The sequence below is a fragment of the Cucumis sativus genome, unplaced genomic scaffold, assembly GCF_000004075.3.
Source record: "Cucumis sativus cultivar 9930 unplaced genomic scaffold, Cucumber_9930_V3 scaffold41, whole genome shotgun sequence".
Taxonomy (NCBI): Eukaryota; Viridiplantae; Streptophyta; class Magnoliopsida; order Cucurbitales; family Cucurbitaceae; genus Cucumis; species Cucumis sativus.
The window spans coordinates 215,192-239,060 of NW_022279549.1; the positions used below are offsets into that span (position 1 = coordinate 215,192).

The 23,869-nt window shown below is 36.8% G+C and overlaps 1 protein-coding gene across 1 annotated transcript; it reads right to left on the minus strand.

Moving 5' to 3' along the window:
* Positions 1-13,382: 13,382 nt before the first annotated feature.
* On the minus strand, positions 13,383-16,141 carry LOC116405902 (pentatricopeptide repeat-containing protein At4g35130, chloroplastic-like). Its single transcript, XM_031889666.1, has 5 exons — positions 15,644-16,141; positions 14,968-15,557; positions 14,390-14,861; positions 13,555-13,752; positions 13,383-13,451 (listed from the first exon to the last, which is right to left on the minus strand). Exons 1-5 carry the CDS (start codon positions 16,139-16,141, stop codon positions 13,383-13,385), a joined length of 1,827 nt encoding a protein of 608 aa, XP_031745526.1.
* Positions 16,142-23,869: the final 7,728 nt, after the last annotated feature.

Sequence of the window (23,869 nt, forward strand, 5' to 3'; positions counted from 1 at the left end):
ATATAGCTTTAGGATGTTAAAGGAACATTTGTGCATAGCACAGGACAAGATGAAGAGCTAGGAAGATATGAAAAGAAGGCACGTGGAATTTGAGAAAGGGGACATGGTGTTCTTGAAAATCCGTCCCTACAGGAAAGCCACTATGCATCAAAGGAGGAATGAAAAGCTATCACCTAAATATTTTGGGCCTTATCGAGTACTCGAAAAAATTGGACCGGTGGCATATAGACTGGAGTTACCTGCTGCAGCAACAATTCGTTTGGTTTTCACATTTCACAGTTGAAGAAAGCTTTCGGGAATGCGCTAACGAAGAAGAATTGGTATCCTTCTTGACCGAAAATCATGAGTGACTAGCAATACCGAAAGAGGTCTACGACTATCAGAAGAATGCGAAAGGAGCTTGGGAAGTTTTAATGAGCTGGAAGGGACTGCCGAGGCATGAAGCAACGTGGGCGAATTATGATGACTTTCAACAGTCGTTTCCTGATTTCCACCTTGGGGACAAGGTGAAACTGGACCGGAATGCAATGTTAGACCTCCCATAATACACCAGTACAGTAGAAGGAAGAAGCTGAACGAAAATAGGAAGGACAAGAAATTAGTGGAGAATGTAACAACCCAAGAGGGACCACCATGAAGGAAACGATTGGAAGGAAAGGGGGACCACAGTGAGTGGAGGAGTGAAATAAATAGAGCAGGGGAGAGTAGGGAGAGCATGTTTTTGGTGAGAATATTTTTGTGTATTCTTGAGAGAAAGAATAGCAGAGAGGGGAGGTAGAGTTCATCGAACTGGTACCTTAACCAATTCGATTACGATATTGTAGTTTCTTAATTTCCTATCAATATAGTACGTATTCCTTTCCCAATACTTTACATTGGGAAATCAGATGTTTCATCAGAGGGTTGTCAATTAGAGGTTATGTGGGCATTTAGAGATTATGCAAGAAGGTTGTTGAGCGAGAAGCTTGGCATGTGAGAAGGGAAAAGAGGTTAGCAATGCATTGACACTAGGCGTTTTGGATTTGTCAAGGGACATTAGGCGTTTTGGTTAGGCAACATGATGAAGAGGTGGAAGCGGTGAAGTGCTTTATAGGTGTCCTTGCATGTTTAACTTAGATTTCAGCTAGTAGAAGGTGTCAATAAAAATTGATGCAAGTTCCAATATAAATAGGTCACTTCAAATGAACATTTCTCTCCTTTCACTTATATGTTTGGGCTGAAATTACTCTCAAAAGATCACAAATTGAGTCTAGTTTTTTAGATTGGGGCTGCCGAACGAATTTGAGCAAGGGAGGGTTGAGTTGGAGTTCAAGAAAGAGAGGAAAGTCGGTTTTTAGGTGAATCTGAGCAAGGTTGATTTCCAGAGGGCTGCAAAGTTCATCCTTTGGAATCTGAAGCTTAAATTTTAAGATAAAAAAGTTATGACATTTTTAAGTATTTTTTTAGAAGGAAGTTTCCTCAAAAGAGTTCTGGATTTTATGTTATTATTTTTCAAAGTCGGGTCATGTTTTTGGACGAAAATTGAGTTTCTGGGCAAGTTGGTGGTTGGCCGAGTGATGGGCTATGCTAGGCAAGATGGGCAGGCGGTTTGATGTTCATAGAGGTTATTTTGTGTTGAGGTTGGCGCACGCAACCAAGGCGGCATGCGAGGAGGGCTGCACGGTGTAACGGACATACTTGTCCAAGGTGTGTTACCTATGGCCGTATGCTCCGATTAGCCCCAATTTATCTTGTCTTTATGTCTTGTATGTAGTTTAGGTAGTTGCTTTCAATTTCGAGTCGATATGCTTGGGTGTGACGTTTCGGCATTTTGCATATGCAAGCCTGCCAGAGATGAAAAAGTTAAAAATGTACTATAGGGGAGTCATACATGTTGAATCCCCGCCCAAGCCTTGTCGTACTCTTTGCAACCTATGCTTTCTTATTGCAATTGACAGTCTTCAATGCTTGTTTTAACAATGTTTTCAATCAATTTAATCATCTTTCACGTTTTTTAAAAATATTTTCCAAGAACGTGAGGGGAGGTTGAAGCATGTGTTAAAGTTGTCCGCGATTTGCGGATTTTGATCGGCTGACTTGTTCGTCGAGCTAGAACAAGTGCGCACAATCGTTCACATCGTGTTTGAAGGAGTACGATTGTGACAAGTGGTATCAGAGCCAAGTTGGCTAGTTGACGGTGCGTGACAGAAAGATGTTGTGCGCGAAACAGTCTAGCAAGACCCATAATGAACGACTTGTGGGAATCGAAGAGCAGATGCTCTACCTGGTGGAAGTTCCTGATTCCATCCGGTTCTTGGAACAGCGGCTTGAGGATATTGCCATGAAAGCTAATGGCATTGAAGCCGTGTTCGGTCGCCTTGACGGACTACCCATCCAAGAGTTACTGACTAGAGTCGACACTCTAGAGTCCCAAGTTTTGAGAACAGGAAATCTCACCTACGAGCGTGGGGACAGTTCATCGGGCTCTGTTGCCCAGATGGAAGAACGAGTTATGGAGCTTGATAACTCGCAAAAGAACATGTTGGAGATGATCAACGGCATAACAGAGGATTTTCGAGCAACCCTCGATGTCGTGAGGAATGAGCTCGCAGAGATAACACGAGAGTGAACCTTACTATGCGAGCACTAGCAAACCAGGCTTCAGCTGGAGGAGCCATTCCTGTGGGCAGGATCAAGGTTCCTGAGCCCAAGCCCTTCTGTGGGGCGAGAGACGCCAAGGCATTGGAAAACTTCATCTTTGATGTCGAGCAGTATTTCAAAGCCACGAACACAATTACTGAAGAGGCCAAGGTGACGTTGGCAACCATGCATCTGTCAGAAGATGCGAAGTTATGGTGGAGGTCCCAATACATGGACATTCAAGAAGGGCGTTGCACAATCGACACGTGGGATGCCCTAAAAGGAGAACTTCGTTCGCAATTTTTCTCTGAGAATGTCGAAATTCTAGCACGACGGAAGCTGCGTGAATTGAAGCACACGGGGAACATTCGGGACTATGTGAAACAGTTTGCGGGGGTGATGTTGGACATACGCGACATGACCGAGAAAGACAAAGTTTTCTGTTTTGTCGAGGGCTTGAAGCCGTGGGCTAGGACCAAGTTGTATGAGCAACGAATCCAAGACCTCACGTCAGCATACGCAGTGGCTGAACGGTTGTTTGACTTATCTAGCGAATCCAGGATGCAAGACGGCATCAAGCTTCCTCACTTGGAGGAAAAAGAAACAACTGCCCAAATTCCCCGAAGACTGCAGGGGGAGACAAGCGACAAGGTGGAGATCGCAGCCCTTCCAAGCGAATGCAGGAAACAACTGGCGAGGACCAAACAATCAGAACAACTCCGGTCGTTCCATCAGTTGTTTCATATGTAAAGGGCCCCATCTTGCCAGAGAGTGCCCCAACCGTACTGCCTTCAACGCTTTTCAAGCCACCCTAGCCTCAGACTCAGACGATAAATTGAGTCAGACTGAAGGAGACGTTGGACAGATAGAAGAGGGCGAGAATCCTCGGATGGGGGCCCTAAAGTTTCTGTCATCGCTCCAGAAGAAGATGGGGGAGACTAGTGGACAAGCAAAGAATGGTCTCATGTACGTGGACTGTTGGGTCAACCAGAAGCCACCCAAGAGTACTATGGTGGATTCTGGTGCCACCCATAACTTCATTGCAGAGGCAGAAGCCAGACGGCTGAATCTCATGTACGTTTTAACAAACTTTCTTATTGCAATTGACAGTCTTCAATGCTTGTTTTAACAATGTTTTCAATCAATTTAATCATCTTTCACGTTTTCTAAAAATATTTTCCAAGAACGTGAGGGGAGGTTGAAGCATGTGTTAAAGTTGTTCGCGATTTGCGGATTTTGATCGGCTGACTTGTTCGTCGAGCTAGAACAAGTGTCGCACAATCGTTCACATCGTGTTTGAAGGACTTCTGCCTCTGCAATGAAGTTATGGGTGGCACCAGAATCCACCATAGTGCTCTTGGGTGGCTTCTGGTTGACCCAACAGTCTACGTACATGAGACCATTCTTTGCCTGTCCACTTGTCTCCCTCATCTTCTTCTGGAGCGATGACAGAAACTTTAGGGCCCCCATCCGAGGATTCTCGCTCTCTTCTATTTGTCCAACGTCTCCTTCAGTCTGACTCAATCTATCGTCTGAGTCTGAGGCTAGGGTGGCTTGAAAAGCGTTGAAGGCGGTACGGTTGGTGCACTCTCTGGCAAGATGGGGCCCTTTACATATGAAACAACTGATGGAACGACCGGAGTTGTTTTGATTGTTTGGTCCTCGCCAGTTGTTTCCTGTATTCGCTTGGAAGGGCTTGCGATCTCCACCTTGTCGCTTGTCTCCCCTGCAGTCTTCGGGGAATTTGGGCGGTTGTTTCTGTTTCCTCCAGGTGAGAAGCTTGATGCCGTCTTGGCATCCTGAGATTCGCTAGATAAGTCAAACAACCGTTCAGCCACTGGCGTATGTTGACGTGAGGTCTTGGATTCGTTGCTCATACAACTTGGTCCTAGCCAAGGCTTCAAGCCCTCGACAAAAAGAAAACTTTGTCTTTCTCGGTCATGTCGCGTATGTCCAACATCACCCCCGCAAACTGTTTCACGTAGTCCCGAATGTTCCCGTGTGCTTCAATTCACGCAGCTTCCGTCGGGCTAGAATTTCGACATTCTCAGGAAAAAATTGCGAACGAAGTTCTCCTTTTAGGGCATCCCACATGTCGATTGTGCAACGCCCTTCTTGAATGTCCATGTATCGGGACCTCCACCATAACTTCGCATCTTCTGACAGATGCATGGTTGCCAACGTCACCTTGGCCTCTTCAGTAATTGTGTTCGTGGCTTTGAAATACTGCTCGACATCAAAGATGAAGTTTTCCAATGTCTTGGCGTCTCTCGCTCCACAGAAGGGCTTGGGCTCAGGAACCTTGATCCTGCCCACAGGAATGGCTCCTCCAGCTGGAGCCTGGTTTGCTAGTGCTCGCATAGTAAGGTTCACGTGTTATCTCTGCGAGCTCATTCCTCACGACATCGAGGGTTGCTCGAAAATCCTCTGTCATGCCGTTGATCATCTCCAACATGTTCTTTTGCGAGTTATCAAGCTCCATAACTCGTTCTTCCATCTAGGCAACAGAGCCCGATGAACTGTCCCCACGCTCGTAGGTGACATTTCCGTTCTCAAAACTTGGGACTCTAGAGTGTCGACTCTAGTCAGTAACTCTTGGATGGGTAGTCCGTCAAGGCAACCGGACACGGCTTCAATGCCATTAGCTTTCTTGGCAATATCCTCAAGCCGCTGTTCCAAGAACCGGATGGAATCAGGAACTTCCACCAGGTAGAGCATCTGCTCTTCGATTCCCACAAGTCGCTCATTATGGGTCTTGCTAGACTGTTTCGCCACCGACATCTTTCTGTCACGCACTGTCAACTAGCCAACGTGGCTCTGATACCACTTGTCCCAATCGTAGTCCTTCAAACACGATGTGAACGATTGTGCGGCACTTGTTCTAGCTCGACGAACAAGTCAGCCGATCAAAATCCGCAAATCGCGGACAACTTTAACACATGCTTCAACCTCCCCTCACGTTCTTGGAAAATATTTTTAGAAAACGTGAAAGATGATTAAATTGATTGAAAACATTGTTAAAACAAGCATTGAAGACTGTCAATTGCAATAAGAAAGCATAGGTTGCAAGGAGTACGACAAGGCTTGGGCGGGATTCAACAGGTATGACTCCCCTATAGTACATTTTTAACTTTTTCATCTCTGGCAGGCTTGCATATGCAAAATGCCGAAACGTCACACCCAAGCATATCGACTTGAAATTGAAAGCAACTACCTAAACTACATACAAGACATAAAGACAAGATAACTTGGGGCTAATCGGAGCATACGGCCATAGGTAAACACACCTTGGACAAGTATGTCCGTTACACCCAGCGCACGGCCAAGGCCTGCTGCCCACCCCACCACCTGTGCACCAGCATGTATCATGACATGATTTTAGGCCTTTTTGGTCAATTTTGAAAATTCTATGTACACCTTTGATAGTTTCTTGGTAAAAGAGAATTAATTGGATTATTTCACCATATTTTCAAGACAAGAGGAGATCGGGCAAATTTATAGGCCAGGGATTTGAGCTTGTATCTATGAGTGGAAAATGTTTTATTTAAAGTGATTTCAAGCATGTTTAAGTCATGATTTATAAATGATTGATGATTAAATGTTTAAGTTATGTTATGAAAAGTCTTTCAAGCATGTTATTGTTTAAAGGTATTTATTCAAGCATATTGTTTATTGAAGAATAAGCTTACTGGAAAAGGAGTTTATCAAAGAAAAGTTGAAGGCTTACTCAAGGAAGTTTAAGGTTTATGTTTTATGAATGTTTTATAGGAACCAACCTATCTCAAAAATTGATCATAACAAGGCAGGATTACTCGTAATGGGGCAAGCTTAAAAATTTAACGCGTAACAAGGTAGGATTAAAGTTACCCGTTATGAGGCAGGGGTGGGGGGCGCCAACGAATTAGAGGTAGGGACGCTTACCTCTCAGGAGTAGATACTTGAGTTTCGAGCAGGAAAAACCAGGATTATGTTATTATTTTACAATTGCTTAAAAGTTTAAAGCTTTCACTTTGTGATTGATCGTTTACTGTTTAAAGGATTTACATTTTACTGCTACAAAGATTTATGAAAAGAATTTAGAAAAGTTACCACTCACTTTCTAAGTAGAGACCGTGTCCCCCAAAGTTTGAAACGTTGCTACCCGTCTGCTTGAAAATGATTTATTTAAAGTGATTTCAAGCTGTAATTTATGAATGGTTTGTGTTAAATGTTTTAAGTTACGTTATGAAAAGCCTTTCATGCATGTTATTGTTTAAAGATATTTACTCAAGCATATTGTTTTTTGAGGAATGTTTTAAGCTTACCGAAAAAGGAGTTTATCAAAGAAATATTGTTTAAGGCTTACTCAAAGAAGTTTAAGGTTTATGTTTTATAAATGTTTTATCAGAACCAAGCTATCTCAAAAATTATTCATAATGGGGTAGGATTACTCGTAACGAGACAGGCTTAAAATTTATCCGTAACGAGACAAGATTTAAATTACCCGTTATGAGGCAGGCGTGGGCACCAAGGAATTAGAGGTAAGGACGCTTACCTCTCAGGAGTAGATACTTGAGTTTCGAGCAAGAAAAACCAGGATTATGTAATTGTTTTACATTTGCTTAAAGGTTTAAAGCTTTCACATTATGTTTTATCGTTTAATGTTTAAAGGATTTACATATTACTGTTACAAAGATTTAAGAAAAGTATTAAGAAAAGTTACCACTCACTAGGCTCGTTTAGCTCAGACTCTTCAAAATGTTCTCACTTTCCAGGTAGAGATTTTGTCCTTAGAGCCTGAATCACTACTTGTCTGCGGAAGGGTTTCATTTGTTTATCGTATGTGTCATGTTACCTTGTAATTATATTCAGTTGGTCTTTGTGGTATCAGACTTGGGTTTTAGAATGGTTGGTTTTGTTATATGTAAATAAGGCTATGTTTTGTGTTTGTATAAACTTATATAAAGTTTGTTTTAATGAAAAGGATCCTACCCAGTTGTTGTTAAAAATCTATGTGTTAAGTTTCCGTTGTCGTTTACAGTTTAATGGTTAGGATGCGTTTGGAGGAAGGAAAGAGTTTCGGGTAAAAGGATTATGATGCTAGTGTTATGATTATATATGTTTGAGATTAGAGTTATTATTGGTAGTGTTATGGTAATATGTGTTCGGGGAAAGGAATATGAATGGTAGTATTATGATAATATGTGTTCGAAGGAAGGATTATTGTTGCAGTATTATGATAATATGTTTTGGGGAAGGGTTATGTGTGTAGTACTATGATAAGATGAAGTGAGGGAAATTTGTAGGGTTATGAAAAGATGAAGTAGGAAAATTGTAGGGTTATGAGAAGATGAAGTAGGGAAATTTATAGGGTTATTTAACCCTCATCCCCAAAAATGCAAACCCATGGCCCAAACAAGGTTTAGGCCATAACCCTTTTCCTAATCCCCCTAAATTCCCACCCCAAAACACACCCTTAAGGTTAAGGCTCAGCTGGTGTCGTTCTTAAAGGGGCGATATCAATTGGCTTCATACCGCATCTCGGGCCAAGCAAGCAGGTGCTCGAGGTGGGGTGTAACAACAAGACCTTCCACATCATTAGCCAAAGGTTCTTTTAGCCACAAGCAAGGAGTGATACCAACAACTTTGTAAAGAGGTGTGCAGTTTGTCAAAAGCTCAACAAGTGCAGGGCCATATTCACCTCTCCCAATTCCTAAGAACATCTAGAAAGACCTATCAATAGACTTTGGCGTGGGCCTACCTAAGACACAAGGAGGCTATGATGCAGTGATGGTAGTCATTGACAGATTCAGTAAAATGGCTCACTTTCTAGCTGGCAAGAAAACAACCGATGTTTATGTTGCTACCCTCTTCTTTAGAGAGGTAGTAAGGCTTCACGGGATTCCTAAGACAATTATATCTGATAGAGATGTCAAATTTCTAAGTTAATTTTGGAACTCTTTGGAAGAAGTTTGATACTACCTAAAAATCCAGCACCACTGCACCTCCCCAGAGAGATGGCAAGACAAATGTTACCAACCGATACTTAAGGAATCTGATTCAGTGCTTAAGTGGAACTCATTTCGATAATATGAAGAATAGAACACCTACCAAATGTCCTTTCGAGATTGTCTATACTAAAGCCTCGAGGCTTACTTTTGATTTAACTAATCTCCCTACTGGAGTAGAACTTCAAGATCAAGCAGAATATATGACCAAGCGCATCCAGAAACTCCACAAAGAAGTCCTAGACCATCTAATAAAAAACACAGCATCTTACAAAGAAGAGAAGGATAAAAAGAGAAGAGAAGTCAGTTTTCGAGTTGGTGACCTAGTAATGGCTCATTTAAGGAAGAAAAGTTTCCCAGCTAGAACCTACAGCAAACTAAAGGGTAGAGAGATTGGTCCTTGTAAATTTCAAGCTAAATACGAACCTAATGTATACAAGTTAGAGCTGCTAGAAGGAATCAACATCAGTCCTGTTTTTAATGTCGCAGACTTGATGAAGTATCATGCTCCTGATAGATTCCAACTTGCTAGACCCAACTCGGAAGTCTAAAGCTAGAGGTGGATTATGATGTAACATAAACTACTTAGTTAGTTGTTCTTAACTAAAGCTGTTAGTTTGTTAAACTGATCAGTTAGTTACTTAATAACTAACTTTATATTAAAGTTCCCTCTATAATAGAACTCCTTCCTCACATTAAGGGATAGAATTCATTCAAACAAAAAACACTTTGGTACTTACACCACTTTCTTCCCAAAAACACCACAAAAGCACAAGTACCATATCTCCAAAGAATTTTTACTTTTGTATGAAAACTTCCATCATCAAGACCATCCTTCATCCAATCATCAATGTTCTTAGGGAGACAATTAACCAACCCAAAAGTATCAAAAGGAATATGTCAACCTTTAGAAGCTAAATCACAATGTAAAAACAAGTGCTCCACAGTTTCCATCTCTCTAAGGAAAAAACAGTAAATGGTGGAAAGAGACCAACTTTGGAACTTCCTCTGAAGCTTCTCATGAGTAAACTTTTATAAGCAACTGAAGAAAGATCTTCACTTTCTTGAGAATTTTAAGCTTCCAGATAAGGTTGACCATAGGGATTTATTTTTCTTGACCACCTTAGTCAAAGTTTAGTAATGTGGACTTGGTAGACAACTTGCCCAAAGGAGTTGTTGGAACAATGTAAATAGTCCATGTTTCTGTTCACCACCCAAAAATTCAACAAATGAGCAAGAGCAATAGAGCTACCAACTTATCTATCGAAGAAGCTTCTCCTCAACCCCAAATCCCAAGCTTACTTCAAATCATTCCTTCCAGCAATCAGCAACGACTTCTTTTTTGTGAAAATAGTGTAAACCCTATGTTTCTACTGTTGATTTTATGGAATTAATCTATATTTTATTCATTATTTAGTAGAGATACAAGCCTATATATAACCATAGAGAAATACACTTAAGGAAATAATATCAAATAATATCTCCAGAATAATATCTCCTAAGAATAATCTAATTATATTAATACCCTCCCTCAAACTCAAGGTTGAAATCACAAACTTGAGTTTGCTAAGAACTAAGAAAAGAAACAATATATCTAGAATAGAATAAAAAACCAGAAGAACAAACACACAAAGAACTTCTAGGTTAAAACAAACCCACGAAAAACTTCTGGGATAGAAACATAGATCCTCGTATAGAGATCTATAACAGAACCGAGGAAGAACGAAACAAGAACTTCGGGGGGCAAAATGAAAGAGCAAAACTGAAGCAAAGTAGAATCAAAGCTGGACGAAAACAGGGTCATAATTGGACAGAAGTGTTTTGTTGGATCAAAATGGAACCGAACGAACTAACTAGAGCAAGTCAAAATCAGATTAAACGGGAAATCTGGGGCGAACAGAACAGAAACTGAACTGAATGGAGCATAGAGGCTTAGTGGATCTGAACAAAAACAGAAACGAGGAGTCGTTGGATCTGGGCTTCGATCTAAACTTTGAAGGCAGACATGAAGGATGGGTCTGAACGAAATTAGACAGATCTGGAACCGATTGGAGGCAGACGCGAGGATCTGAGGACATGGGGTTTCATGGTTTTGTTGGGACAGCATAAGGAGATGGAGCAACCAGTGTTTTTAAAGGCTCAAGGCGCACTAAGGCGCATTGGTCCTCTGGAGCCTAGGCGCAAGGCGCAAAAAAAAGCGCGAGCTTTTTTTCATAAGGCGCATATATATAAAAAGAGAAGAAAATATATATATACACACATATAGCAGAGCAACAATGTATAAAATATAGGTACCCAATATAAGTTGTTATAAATGGAGGATTGGAGGGGAGTGTGTTGTGAGATGGATGGGATGAAGGTTGAGTTTGATGGGTTATCGAAGGAAGTTGAAGTCGAGAAGTATAAGAAGAAGAAGATGTAGACTTTAGAGAGTTTTTTCTAACTCAATGGGTATACCCAGTGTTTTAAAAAGCGTCCTAAGGCGCGCGCCTAGGCTCAAGGCGCCCACTTGGGGCTTATTTGTGAGGAGGCGCAGCGAATTATAAAAGGCTCATATTAGGCGCGCGCCTCCCTTGAGGCGCGCCTAGGCGCAAGTCAAATTAGGCGTGGGCTTTTTTATAAGTTATGGGCTGGGCTTTAATTATAAAAAACTATTATTATCTAGGTTTTTTAAACCTATTACGTAACGTGAAGAAAGAACCCTTCTCCTTTCGCGCGTGAAGTTTCTTCAACACGACTCTTCATCTACTTCTTCAGTTCTTCGTCTTCCGTTCTGCTTCTACTACTTCAAAAACTTTTTGCTTCCTTTTCCACCCTTCCATTCCGGCCACCTTCTTCTTCAAACAAAATGGGTGCTGCGGCTGCCATTACTCTGTTTTTTGGTGCAAAAACAGAGGAAAAGAGAAGACAATAATATTCTGTGCTACAGTGCTAGTGCTTCAGTTTTCGTCTCCTCCATCTCAGCTTTATCACGGGTGAGTATCTCAATCGTTCAGTTAACATCAGCATTGCTTTCTCCTTCTTCTGTAATCTTTGACAAGAACATCAAACTCCATTGTTTTCTGTTTTCGTAGCATGGTATACCCATTGAGTTAGAAAAAACTCTCTAAAGTCTACATCTTCTTCTATACTTCTCGACTTCAACTTCCTTCGATAACCCATCAAACTCAACCTTCATCCCATCCATCTCACAACACACTCCCTCCAATCCTCCATTTATAACAACTTATATTGGGTACCATATTTTTATACACTGTTGCTCTGCTATATGTGTGTATATATATATTTTCTTTCTCTTTTTATATATAGTGCGCCTTATGAAAAAAAGCTCGCGCTTTTTTTTGCGCCTTGCGCCTAGGCTCCAGAGGACCAATGCGCCTTAGTGCGCCTTGAGCCTTTAAAAACACTGGGTATACCATGCTATGAAAACAGAAAACAGTGTTTGATGTTCTTGTCAAAGAGTTACAGAAGAAGGAGAAAGCAATGCAGATGTTAACTGAACGATTGAGATACCCACCCGTGATAAAGCTGAGATGGAGGAGGTGAAAACTGAAGCACTAGCACTGTAGCACAGAATATTATTGTCTTCTCTTTTCCTCTGTTTTTGCACCAAAAAACAGAGTAATGGCAGCCGCAGCACCCGTTTTGTGTGAAGAAGAAGGGTGGCCGGAACGGAAGGGTGGAAAAGGAAGCAAAAAGTTTTTGAAGTAGAAGCAGAACGGAAGACAAAGAACTGAAGAAGTAGATGAAGAGTCGTGTTGAAGAAACTTCACGCGCGAAAGGAGAAGGGTTCTTTCTTCACGTTTACGTAATAGGTTTAAAAAACCTAGATAATAATAGTTTTTTATAATTAAAGCCAAGCCCATAACTTATAAAAAAAAGCCCACGCCTAATTCGACTTGCGCCTAGGCGCGCCTCAAGGGAGGCGCGCGCCTAATATGGGCCTTTTATAATTCGCTGCGCCTCCTCACAAATAAGCCCCAAGTGGGCGCCTTGAGCCTAGGCGCGCGCCTTAGGGCGCTTTTTAAAACACTGGGAGCAACGGCAACGAAACGCAGCGACGAGCGGAGCTTCTTGGACAGCGAACAAAACCGAAACTCTTCGGCTGGGCGTTCGGCTTCAACTAACAGAGGTTCAATCGGCTGCTTGGCTAACGGAAAAACAAGAGGTCGGACGAAAGAACTATGAAGGAGATGGCCGCCGCGGACGCTTAGTGAAAAACGAATGGGGTTTCTGGGTTTGGATGGTGGCAGATTTGAACAGCAATTAGTGGCAAAGGGAAGTGCAACAACAACGGTGGATTTGCAAATCTAAGGGGCGGCTTCAGCTAATGGGAGATGATTCTGCCTCCATTGACGAATGATCAACGGAGCAGAGATCAAATGGGATGTGGAGGCTAGAATTCAATAAGGCGAAAACCCTAGAGCTCTGATACCATGTTGATTTTATGGAATTAATCTATATTTTATTCATTATTTAGTAGAGATAAAAGCTTATATATAACCATAGAGAAATACACTTAAGGAAATAATATCAAATAATATCTCCAGAATAATATCTCCTAAGAATAATCTAATTATATTAATATCTGCCATCTCCCACAACAAACTCAAAAAAATTAAAGAAATGCTTGTTTTGCTTCATAATTCCAATCCATAACCTAAATTTCCTTGTCTATAGGCACGAGAGAACTCCAACAGCGGTCATCAACCCCATAAATAGCACTAATGACATGCCTCCAAAGGGCATTCTCCTCATGATTGAAACCAATTCCGATCACCCCGTAGATCGTTTGGGGACAGCTCCATTTCCAATTGACAACGTTGGTGGCCAGTTAACAAGTACCTTCATTCCACAACAAGTCTCAAACAATGTTCTCCAAGCGATTAATAGAACTCATGGGAGCTTACATCGAAGACAAGAAATAACATGGAAAACTATTGAGAACCGACAGATCAAGAGTTATCCTACAACCTTTGGAGACAACCAAGCCACGCCATTTCTCAATCAACTTAAACTCCTCCTCAAGAGCTTCCTTCACCACCTTAGCACCATGCTTTCCCCCGATGGGAAATCCCAAGTAGTTGAAGGGAAAACTTTCCACTTTACCACCAAGAATGGACACGTGAAAATCAATCTCATCAAACTTAGGATTAACTCCAATAAGAAACATTTTGGAGACATTTAAGGAAAGGCCCGATTCCATCAAGAATAAATTGACAACCGATCACCAAGCCATCAACCTTCCATCACTCTAAGGACAAAAGAGTAAGGTATCATCCACATAATAAAGATGTGTGACCTCAATCGTCATACTGCCAAAGAGAAGCCTTTAATCAGTCTTCTTTCATTACTATACCAAACAAGATTGTTGAACGGGTCCGTCCCCACAATTGTGAAAAAAAAAGTCTAAATGATTCACATTACTAGAGAATAGTTAAACAACAATAAGCGTAAGTTCAAAGTTAGGAAGTACGAAAATCCTTACCTTGTAATCATGACTAAATAGACTTCTCCCTTCAATATGTTCACGCTTCAAACTTCAAAGAATATTTATGATTCTGGTTTCTTTCAGACATCCAAATGCTCACTTGCAACTAGTAATTCGATCACTTTAAATGATCTCATGGAATGCTATATTGTTATATGGCAGGTTAACCAATATTCCCTTCTTTCATACAGCATAGTGACCATGCCAAAAAGAATTCCAGGTTTAATCAGACACCCTAAATGCAGCTTAGATAAACAGGACCCCTGTCCTATTTTATCCTATTAATATATACCAATACATCATAAATCTCATTGGTCCTATTGTGTGATCTATCTCCTGAAACAAACCCATGAATTGTCCCATTTAACTCAATGAAGCTCCAACCTGGTTTCTTCACAAGATCTTTCTCGTACACAAGGCTACGTAACTTTTCGGCTTCATGCCACTGCCCAACACTGGCCTGTGAATTGCTCAACAATGTATAATACCCTACATTGTCAGGTTCTAATTCAAGAAGCCTGTGTGCAGCATAGTTAGCTATTTTATTATCTCCATACACCCGGCAGGCACCCATAAGAGCACCCCAAATCCTGCCATCACAGAGACTTGTCATTCTCAATATAATTGCAAACGCCTCTCTTACTCTTGTTGATCTACTCAAAAGATCAACAAAACAAGTGTAGTGTTCTAAATCAGGCTTAATGTTGAACCTTGACCTCATTGAATAAAAGATTTCACAGCCCTCACTAACAAGGCCAGAGTGACTACAGGCAGATAACAGGCTTAAGAATGTGACATTATTTGGGGTCACTTCTTCACTCGTCATTTGGTGGAAAAGATTGAGGGCGTCAACACCAAGTCCATGAGCACCAATATCCCTCAATCATGGAAGTCCACGCAACAACATCTTTAATTATGATCAAGTCAAAGCATTTCCTGGCAGAAGCAATGCTCCCACATCTTACATACATGTTCAGGACAGATGTTTCTAAGCGTGTATTACATACCACAAATCCATAGATTCGAATGAGGCAACAATGTATTGCTTTCCCCAACTGCAGAGCACCCAAAAAGGCATAAGCATCAATTAAGTGTTTCAAAATTCCAACACTGGGTTTCAAGCCAGCAACTTGCATTTGCTTGAAGATATCAACTGCATCATCAAAATGTCCATTCTGAATAAAACTAGACATCATGGCCCCCCAAGTAACAATGCTTCTATTGGGGATTTCCTTAAACAAGCTAGTTGAATTTTCCAACTCACCAAACTTGGCGTACATACCCAACAAAGAAGTACACAGAATACCATCATAAAGACCACTTTTAATTGCCAAGGAATGTAGATTTTCACCTAGCATCAGACACCTGGAATCAGATGTTGCAATTCCTGATATTAGTATGGTTAATGTCTCGATGCTGAGAGGAACTTCACCCATGATTTTGTTTAAGATGTCCACAACCTTCACAATATCCCCATGGAGGAATAAAAAGACATTAAAATATTCCAAGACACAGCATTCTTGAAATCAATTTCAGAGAAAAAAACCCCAAATTCATCCTGCCTACCCAGTCGACTATACATTCGCAAGAACGAATTCTGCAGATGTGTATCAAACAATAAACCATTCTTAACCACATAACATTGAAGCAGCCTTCCCAGAACCAAATATTGAGTCGCACAACAAGCTTGCAGCATCACCATTACTGTCACCGAGTTCGGCTCCAACTCCCTTCTCATTCCCTCAAAAATATCCAAAGCACAAAATACATCACCACCGTTAACATATGCTGAAATCATCGATGTCCAAGAAACCAAGTCTCTGTTAGGCATTTCATCAAATACGTCACGAGCAGAAACCATACACCCACATTTTCCATAAACCTCCATCATGGTATTACAGAAATACAAATCAGAACTAAACCCCATTCTAATTCCAACACAGTGAACCATTCCCGCATAGGCTACATCAACCCAAATCGACATAGTGACTTGATTAACGATCGGAAGCGTAAAACCATCGTGCTCAACTCTCACCTCCCTCATGTTTTTATACAACAAAAGGGCGGAATGGAACAAACCTGAGTCAAAGTAGGATTTGATGATAGAGTTCCAAAGCATGGGTTGGGGCTCTGGGAAGGAGTTAAGAACAGAGACAGCACTGGGAAAGTCATTGAAGTTGGCGTAAAGGCGAATGAGCTTGGAGGCAACGGAGACAGAATCGAACCCAGATGAGAGAATGAGATGGGCATGGATTTGCTTCAGAAGAGGAAGGTGGTTGCATGATTGTAAAAGAAGAGAAAGGGTTTGTAAACGAAAGAGTTGTGAGAAGTGAATGGTTCTCAGGTAATGGGGAGAGAGTAAAGAAGGGAGTTTAAGAGAGAAAAGAAAACGTGGGAGGACATGGGAATGGAAAGGAATGGTGTGTGATGAAAACGAAGAGTACAGAGCAAAGGAAGAGAACAGAGCGGGACAAGGATTTGATTTCTTGGAGTAAAAAACGATAGAAACGAAAAAGAAGAAGAAGAAAAGAAAATTGTTTGGTGGGTGTTTCAGACCACCATGCGACAATCCCAGACCAGAACACGACCTACCGAGATCGTTCTTCTACCGACGAGGGATCAGGGGGAGTTGAATAGTTTAACTTTAATCATAGACTGATACCAGAGCGTTGGAACTTGCTTCCTTTGCGCCGAAGGAAGAACTAATACGCCGCCCCTTTTTTAAATTATAATTCTCAGTTTAAATATCACATTTTTCGCCTCCAAACTATCACATGCGTTGGGTTGGTTTGGACCGGTCAGGGAGATTTTGTTGACAAGTCCTTCAACATGTGCATAAACTCAATAAAAAAATCACATATAACAAAATTTAACAAATTTAATTTTTAAATGTATAAAACATATATTATTTTTTTAAAAGATGTATAAAGATACAAATTACTATTGTTATCGTTAAAGTAATTTGATAATGGGTTTATTAAAGAAAAAATGTTTGTTAAAAAGGTATTCCAAAATGAAATTGAAAAATGGAGAGAATTAAAAGTGATTTTCTTTTAATGTTTAATGTATTCTATAAATATAATGCATTAGAAAATAATCTTGCAATCAATGTTAAATTCTTGAATTATAACTAACTTTGATTTTAGCAAAACATGCTACTTTCATTTTAAACATGTATTTTCTTAGAAAATGTGAAAACATCTATTGGAAAGAAGAAATTAGTATATGCACTTGAGATAATTTTTTTTAATCTACTTGACGTTTAAAATCAAATTTTAAAAAAAAATCAAATATAGCAATACATTATTTATTAAAACACTTACTTTATAATTTATTCTAGGAAGTAAAAAGAAAAAGAAAAACTTAGTCCACTTATCTAATATCTCATATCATACCAAATGAATAAATTCTTTCTCAAAAAGAAAAATAAACCTACATAACTTTTTATAGAAAAATGTGATTATCTATACGCTCTAGCATACTATACATCAAACAATTAATTTTGAAAAAATGGTTTGAGTTTGAAAAAAAAATCAAATACACATACAAGATTTTTATAGAAAAAATGTATCGAGAGGTGATGTCTATTTAATTTCAAGAGTTCAGTAATCTTGTTAAATTATTGAAATTTTCATACTTTTCAAATTCTAAAATTTATTATAATTTATTGTAAAATCATAAATTTGTTATGACTTTTTATTAATTACTTGATAAAACTATTCAACTTCTAAAACTTTTAAAATTCTAAAATTAATTAAATTTAAATTTTTTTATTATTTTTAATGAATTTCTCGTAACAAAAACGAAGAAGCTACTTTCATATTTCTACCTTTACACATTGGATTACCTTTAACTATAAATAATAATTAGATTCCAATAAAAGTTGCTTAATTCAAACACATTAAAAGTGTATTAACCACACTTCACCATTCTATTTAGAAAACAACTCTAATAAAAAAAATAATTAAAAAAAAAACATGAGCAAAGAATGTATCCTTTTACAATGTCCAAGATTCCCTATTATTACATTCTAAAAAAAAAAATCATGGTTGCATGATTCAAACATATCTCATAAAGAAATACACACAAACATATATTTAGATCACATGTTTACGTTCTAACAAAAAAACAATCGAAGCTTACATGATTTAAACATCCATGGAAATACAAAGAGACATAATTATATATAGAAGTAAATAGATACAACAAAAATGAAAATAATAAAGAGAACATAAGAATGATCATTTGATATCTCCTTTACATCTTAGTTTTTTGTTGTGACTTATGAGTTTGAATGGAAGAAAAGAATAAAATATTTATACAAAAAAATTTCAAAGAGGAGAAAATTGAAAGGTTGGAAGATAGAGAAGAGTTAATAAGAGAAGAGAATGTGAATAGTCGGGAGATAAAATCTTAAGAGAAAGATGAAAAGAACGGATAAGGAAAAGAGAAGTTTTAATAAGATAATTAATTAATTAGAGAGTGTGTGAGTTTTTTTAGTTGTGTGAAGAGTTATTTTCTTACATTTAGAGAGGACATTTAGAGAGAAAGAGTGGAAGGAGATAATAATAAATAAATTAGTTAAACAATATAAAAGTAAAATATAGACCATCATAAGATTCAACCATCATATTAATAAAATAACTTTAATAATTAATTTAACTTAGCAATTAACTACATTAATTTTTGTATTTAAATGACAAAATTGCCACCAAAATAATAATGAAAAACCTTATAATGAAAGGACAAAGTTGGAACAAAAAATGTCTCCCCATCCATGCTTTTATATATACTATAGAAAAAAATATATATATTCATAGAAATTAAAAAGTTAGTTACATGTGAGCTACCACACTCTTTCATCTTTTATTTCCTATGTTACTTAAGAAAATAAGAAGAAAAAAAAACAAGTAATAAATAAGGTTGTCTTCTTCTTGAGCATGCATAGCTAACTAGCTGAGTCAGGAGTGTCAAAGAATTAACTGCATTTTTGCATATTTACCCTCTCTTTATATGCACTTGATCTTCTTCAAATGAGTTTCCATCTTCACATAATAATTATTGAACTTTTGGAGATAAATTGAACGGGAAAGAATAACAAACTAATTGAAGAAAAAACTCAATAATGTTGGTAGAAAGAAATCAAGGAAACCCTTTATATAGTAGTGAAAGTTGAAGAAATATTATAAAAACTTTTGAACGTTCAAGTTAAAGTTGAATTGTTAATTAAAATTAATGTAAGATATTTAATTTTAATTAATTTCTAAATTGTAAATGAAAAACCATTAGATTCCATAATTAATTATATTAAAAAAAATCAAAAATGAATTTACCATAAAACCAAAAAGTGAATTGGAACACAAAACTAAACTTAAGGGCATAATGGAAAGAAAAAAGTTTCTCCACGTTGAAGTTTTTATATATACTATAGATTAGCTCCAACTTTTGTTAGTCGAATTGATAACCTTATATCGAAATAAAATCTTCAACCCAATCCAAGATATCTTTATAAAGTTTAAGGTTAATGGTTTTATAAATGTTTTCTCAGTACCAAAATATCTCAAAATTTTCCTTAACGGGACAAGATTACGGACGCTAAGGAATTGAGGTAAGGACACTTATCTCTAGGATTGGAGTTAAGGACGCATATCTCTCAAGAACAGGGATTGAGGATGCCCATCTCTGAAGTTTGGAGTTGGTATCGAGTAATCTCTATCACCACCTAAGAGTAGACACTTGGGTTTCGAGCAAGAAAAACAAGGCTTTATTTTACTATTTCTAAGTGCTTTAAGATTTAAGCTCTCATGTTATATTGTTTACTGTTCCAAGGATTTTGAAGCAATGTTTCTAAGGTTTATGATTTAAAGTTTATGAAAATTATTTAGAAAACTATCACTCAAGGGGCTCGTTTAGCTCACACTCTTCAAAATATTTTTTCACTTTCTAGGTAGAGATCGTATCTTCAAAGTTTGAATTAATGTTCTCTGTCTGCTAAAGGGTTTTCTTTAATTATCTTATGTTCCTTGTTATCCTGTAGTTTTGTTAAGATAGTCTTTTGTAATACTAAACTTAGATCTGGAAAGATTTTGTTAGGTTTGTGTTATGTAATAGGACTGTGTCATGTCTATAGAAACTTACATAAAGTTTGTGTTAAATAAAAAGGGTTTTACCTTGTTGTGTTTAGAATTTATGTGTTAGTTTCTGTTGTCGTTTATTGTTTTAAGGGTTCAAGTTTAAGGGTCAGCTGGTGTCGTTCTTGAAGGGGGCGATATCAGTTGACTTCACACCATATCTCGGCCCAAGCAAGGAGGTGCTTGGGGTGGGGTATGACATTACATCTTACCAAGATCTTCTTCAAATGACATTACATCTTAGAATTCATGATCTAAAACTCATAGATTGTAAATATAATCCATTGACCATTATTAATAAAGTGTTGCTATTATAATTTCACTAAATGGTATTGATTATATTATTAGTTTTGTCTTAATAACCTAAATCTAATAAACTAACATTCTGAGTTGTTTAATGAGCCTTGAACAGTATGTAGAGAAATACATGGATCAATGTTCGAGATCAACTTAAAGGGTCTATAGTATAGGGATAAAGTTGGGTACCTTATCCTGGTAACACTATGGATACAACTTACTTTGTATTCGATACAAACGTAACGATCTAACATGTTTGTGTAGGTGACATGCAAGTGAGGGTATCCTATGCAATGAGTTTACATAAGACCGAATCATGAAATAGCAACCACTAGATGTAACTCCGTTAACTAGTTGAGTTTCTATTTCATTAGGATGACCTAGGTAACTTAGTCTTAATCCTGAGTGTATTATGAACTCCTATTTGCAAGGGATTATCGTTTGATTTGTACAGGTGAGAATGACTAGATTGTAGACTCAATATGTTCATCATTGGGAGGATAAGACCGAAATGGGAGTTGGGAACGTAATCAGACAAGATGAAATTCACTCATTTCCTATTTTAGGGTAAATAGATGAATGTTTCCTTAAATGATGTCTCCGGGACTTGAACAAAAGGCCCTACCCCTCTCTATGGTACGAGAGGGGTTTATGTTTATTAGTTTGACTATAAACAAGTTGTTCATTAGATGAGTACTCGTATTTAAGGACTAGAAGTAGCCTAAGGGTAAAACGGTAATTTGGTCTAGCTGGTGTTACGAACACTCGTGAAGGACTACCATACTGTTATTGGTTCATATCCATGGACACAAAAAAATATCTACAATGAGAAGAGTTCAGTTGTGAGTCTTTAGTGGAGTGTACACACAGTTAACGAATATTGATTAATGTGGTTCATGAGTATCGCCACGTGTTCGAGACGACGCGGAGCGGTCGACGTCCTCAAAAGAGTTAGTTTTAAAGAAAAATATGAGTCGTCGCCAATATTTTTTTACGGTGTGATTGGACACCAAAATAAAGTAAACAATTTTAAAAAAATGGTCTACGAAAAAGTAGAGTTGAGTTCGGGAGTCATTTGTGTGTGGGGAAGGTATTAGCACCCCACAACACCTATTTAGAAAAATGGTGGCCAAATTTAAAATCTTGAATTGAAAAATATTTTTTAATTTATTTTTAAACTATTGTCTTATTTTACCCATCATTACTCCAATATTTGAAGCAATAATCTCATAAAATAAGTGGAATAATATTTCATTAATTAAGACTACATATTTAAGGAAAGTTTCTCACTTTAAGAAAATGAGAAATTATTACAATTTCTCAAAATCTATCATAGGCAAGTCTTTGAATGATTTTTTTAAACATTAATTAAATACATTTTTTCTTGGGATCAAATCTCGAATTTCCAAAGATATTGATCCCCCACCTTAAGAATCTAGAAATAACGGACTTCCAGAAAGTTCTAGATTTCATCGTAGGATTTATTTTTAAGGAAAATGGTATAAGTTTTTAGAAAAGATTGGTTTAAGAAACCTTATGTTAAATTTTGAAGGTTTTAAAACAACATAAACATTTATAGCATTAGAGACAAATTTCCTAAATGATTTTTTTTCTTAAAAAATGTCTTTATTTTAAAAGATAAAGAATTTTAAATTGGAAGGATTTTTAAATATTAAAAAATTTTAAATATAAAGAGTTACATTTAAGTGCATCTAACAACAATTATTGTAGTAATGTGAATAAGTAAAAGAAAGGAAAACATAATCGAGTAAATAAAATAAGGAAAGACAAAAAAAAAAAGTAGTGATACAAAAAAAAATAATAATAATAATAATATATATATATATATATATATATATATAAAGTAATAATAATAAGATAATTAATAGAGAATAAATAGTAATATAAAAAGAATATCGACAACAATAACAAGTACATCAATAATAGAAAGAAAACACAAATAAATATAAATATGAGTACAATAACAATAATATATATATATATATATTTTTAGTAATAATGACATAATTCTCTATTACTCATTCATTCTCTCCACATTTTTAGAGAGAATAAAATAAAGATCAAGAGTAAAAAAAATCTTATACTTTTTTTTTCTCTATTATTTGGGAAGAAGCAAAAGACTAAGGTTTATATATATATAACAATAAAAGTAAAAAAAAAGCTAAAAAACATTTTAAAAAATCTTATACAATTTTTTCTTTCTCTATATTTAAAGAAAAAAAAAGTCAAATCCAAAAAAAAATTACTCGTCGATAAGGTGCGGATCCTTGGGAGTAAAACCCTACCACATGCAACCTCTAACAAAGTTGATTTCAATACGAAATTTGATTTGGTAAAGAGAAATAATAAAAAAAGTATAGAAACAAAAAGAAAAGGGTAACAATACTGTAGTAATGAAATGAATAAAAAAAACCTCTTTACAGAACCTTTTCTTCCAATTCAAAGATTCTCCCAAAAAAAATTTCTAACAGCTTTTTTCTAAAGATTTTTTGTTTGTAACAATTTTTTTTTATCCAAATAATTCTTTGTTTCAAAAATTTTTTCCCTGACAAGGGCCCTATTTATAGTCGACAAATTATGAAAAAGTAATAAGAATAAAATCAAAATTTGATATTATATTAATAAAACAAATTTTCATTTTTCTAAAATAAATTAAATGAGATATTTTGAGATATTTTGAAAAATAAATTAATACATCCATTCAAATGAATATTAAAACACTTTTATTTAAAATTGATTTTCTTTTTTTTCTAAAATGATTTAAATAACTCAAAATTGATATTAGAAGATTTTATTTAAAACAAATTTATTTATTTTTTCCTAAAATACTACAAATAAGATAAATGTGATATTAAAATATTTTATTTAAAATAAATTGATTTATTTTTATTTCCTAAAATAATAAAAATGAGATATCAATGATATATGCTATTACTAATTTTCTTTACCTTTTTTTCAAAAATAAATAAATCAAAGTTTGGCCATTATTACTAATATTATTTTTAAAGAAAATTATTGGTAGGATAAAAGTAGGTGGCTAGAATGAGTTTAGCCAATTAATCTCATAACCTTGTAGCTTCTGATTTATATGTCTACTAGGTCTTCTTTTTAGCTTGTAAAGGATAATGAGATTTATTTATATTAGTTGTAATTTAAAATTGTCAAATTTACTTTAAGAATTAGTATAATGTATGGTAATACATTATATTATAAGGTTTATGTTTTAATTAAACTTAATTATATAAATTTAATTTTGGATATGATTCAAAATTAATTCATGAGAGATAAAATATTTGAATGAGTTGAAATATTAATTTAATGTA

What these genes read in the sequence shown, in the direction of transcription:
- LOC116405902 (XM_031889666.1), bottom strand. Translation starts at nt 16,141, where the DNA reads ATGAGGGAGGTGAGAGTTGAGCACGATGGTTTTACGCTTCCGATCGTT. An exon ending in TCCATGATTGAGGGATATTG is followed by an intron (nt 14,862 to 14,967) that starts GTGCTCATGGAC and finishes ATCTGCCTGTAG; the next exon opens with TCACTCTGGCCTTGTTAGTG. An exon ending in GGATAACTCTTGATCTGTCG is followed by an intron (nt 13,452 to 13,554) that starts GTTCTCAATAGT and finishes TGTGGAATGAAG; the next exon opens with GTACTTGTTAACTGGCCACC.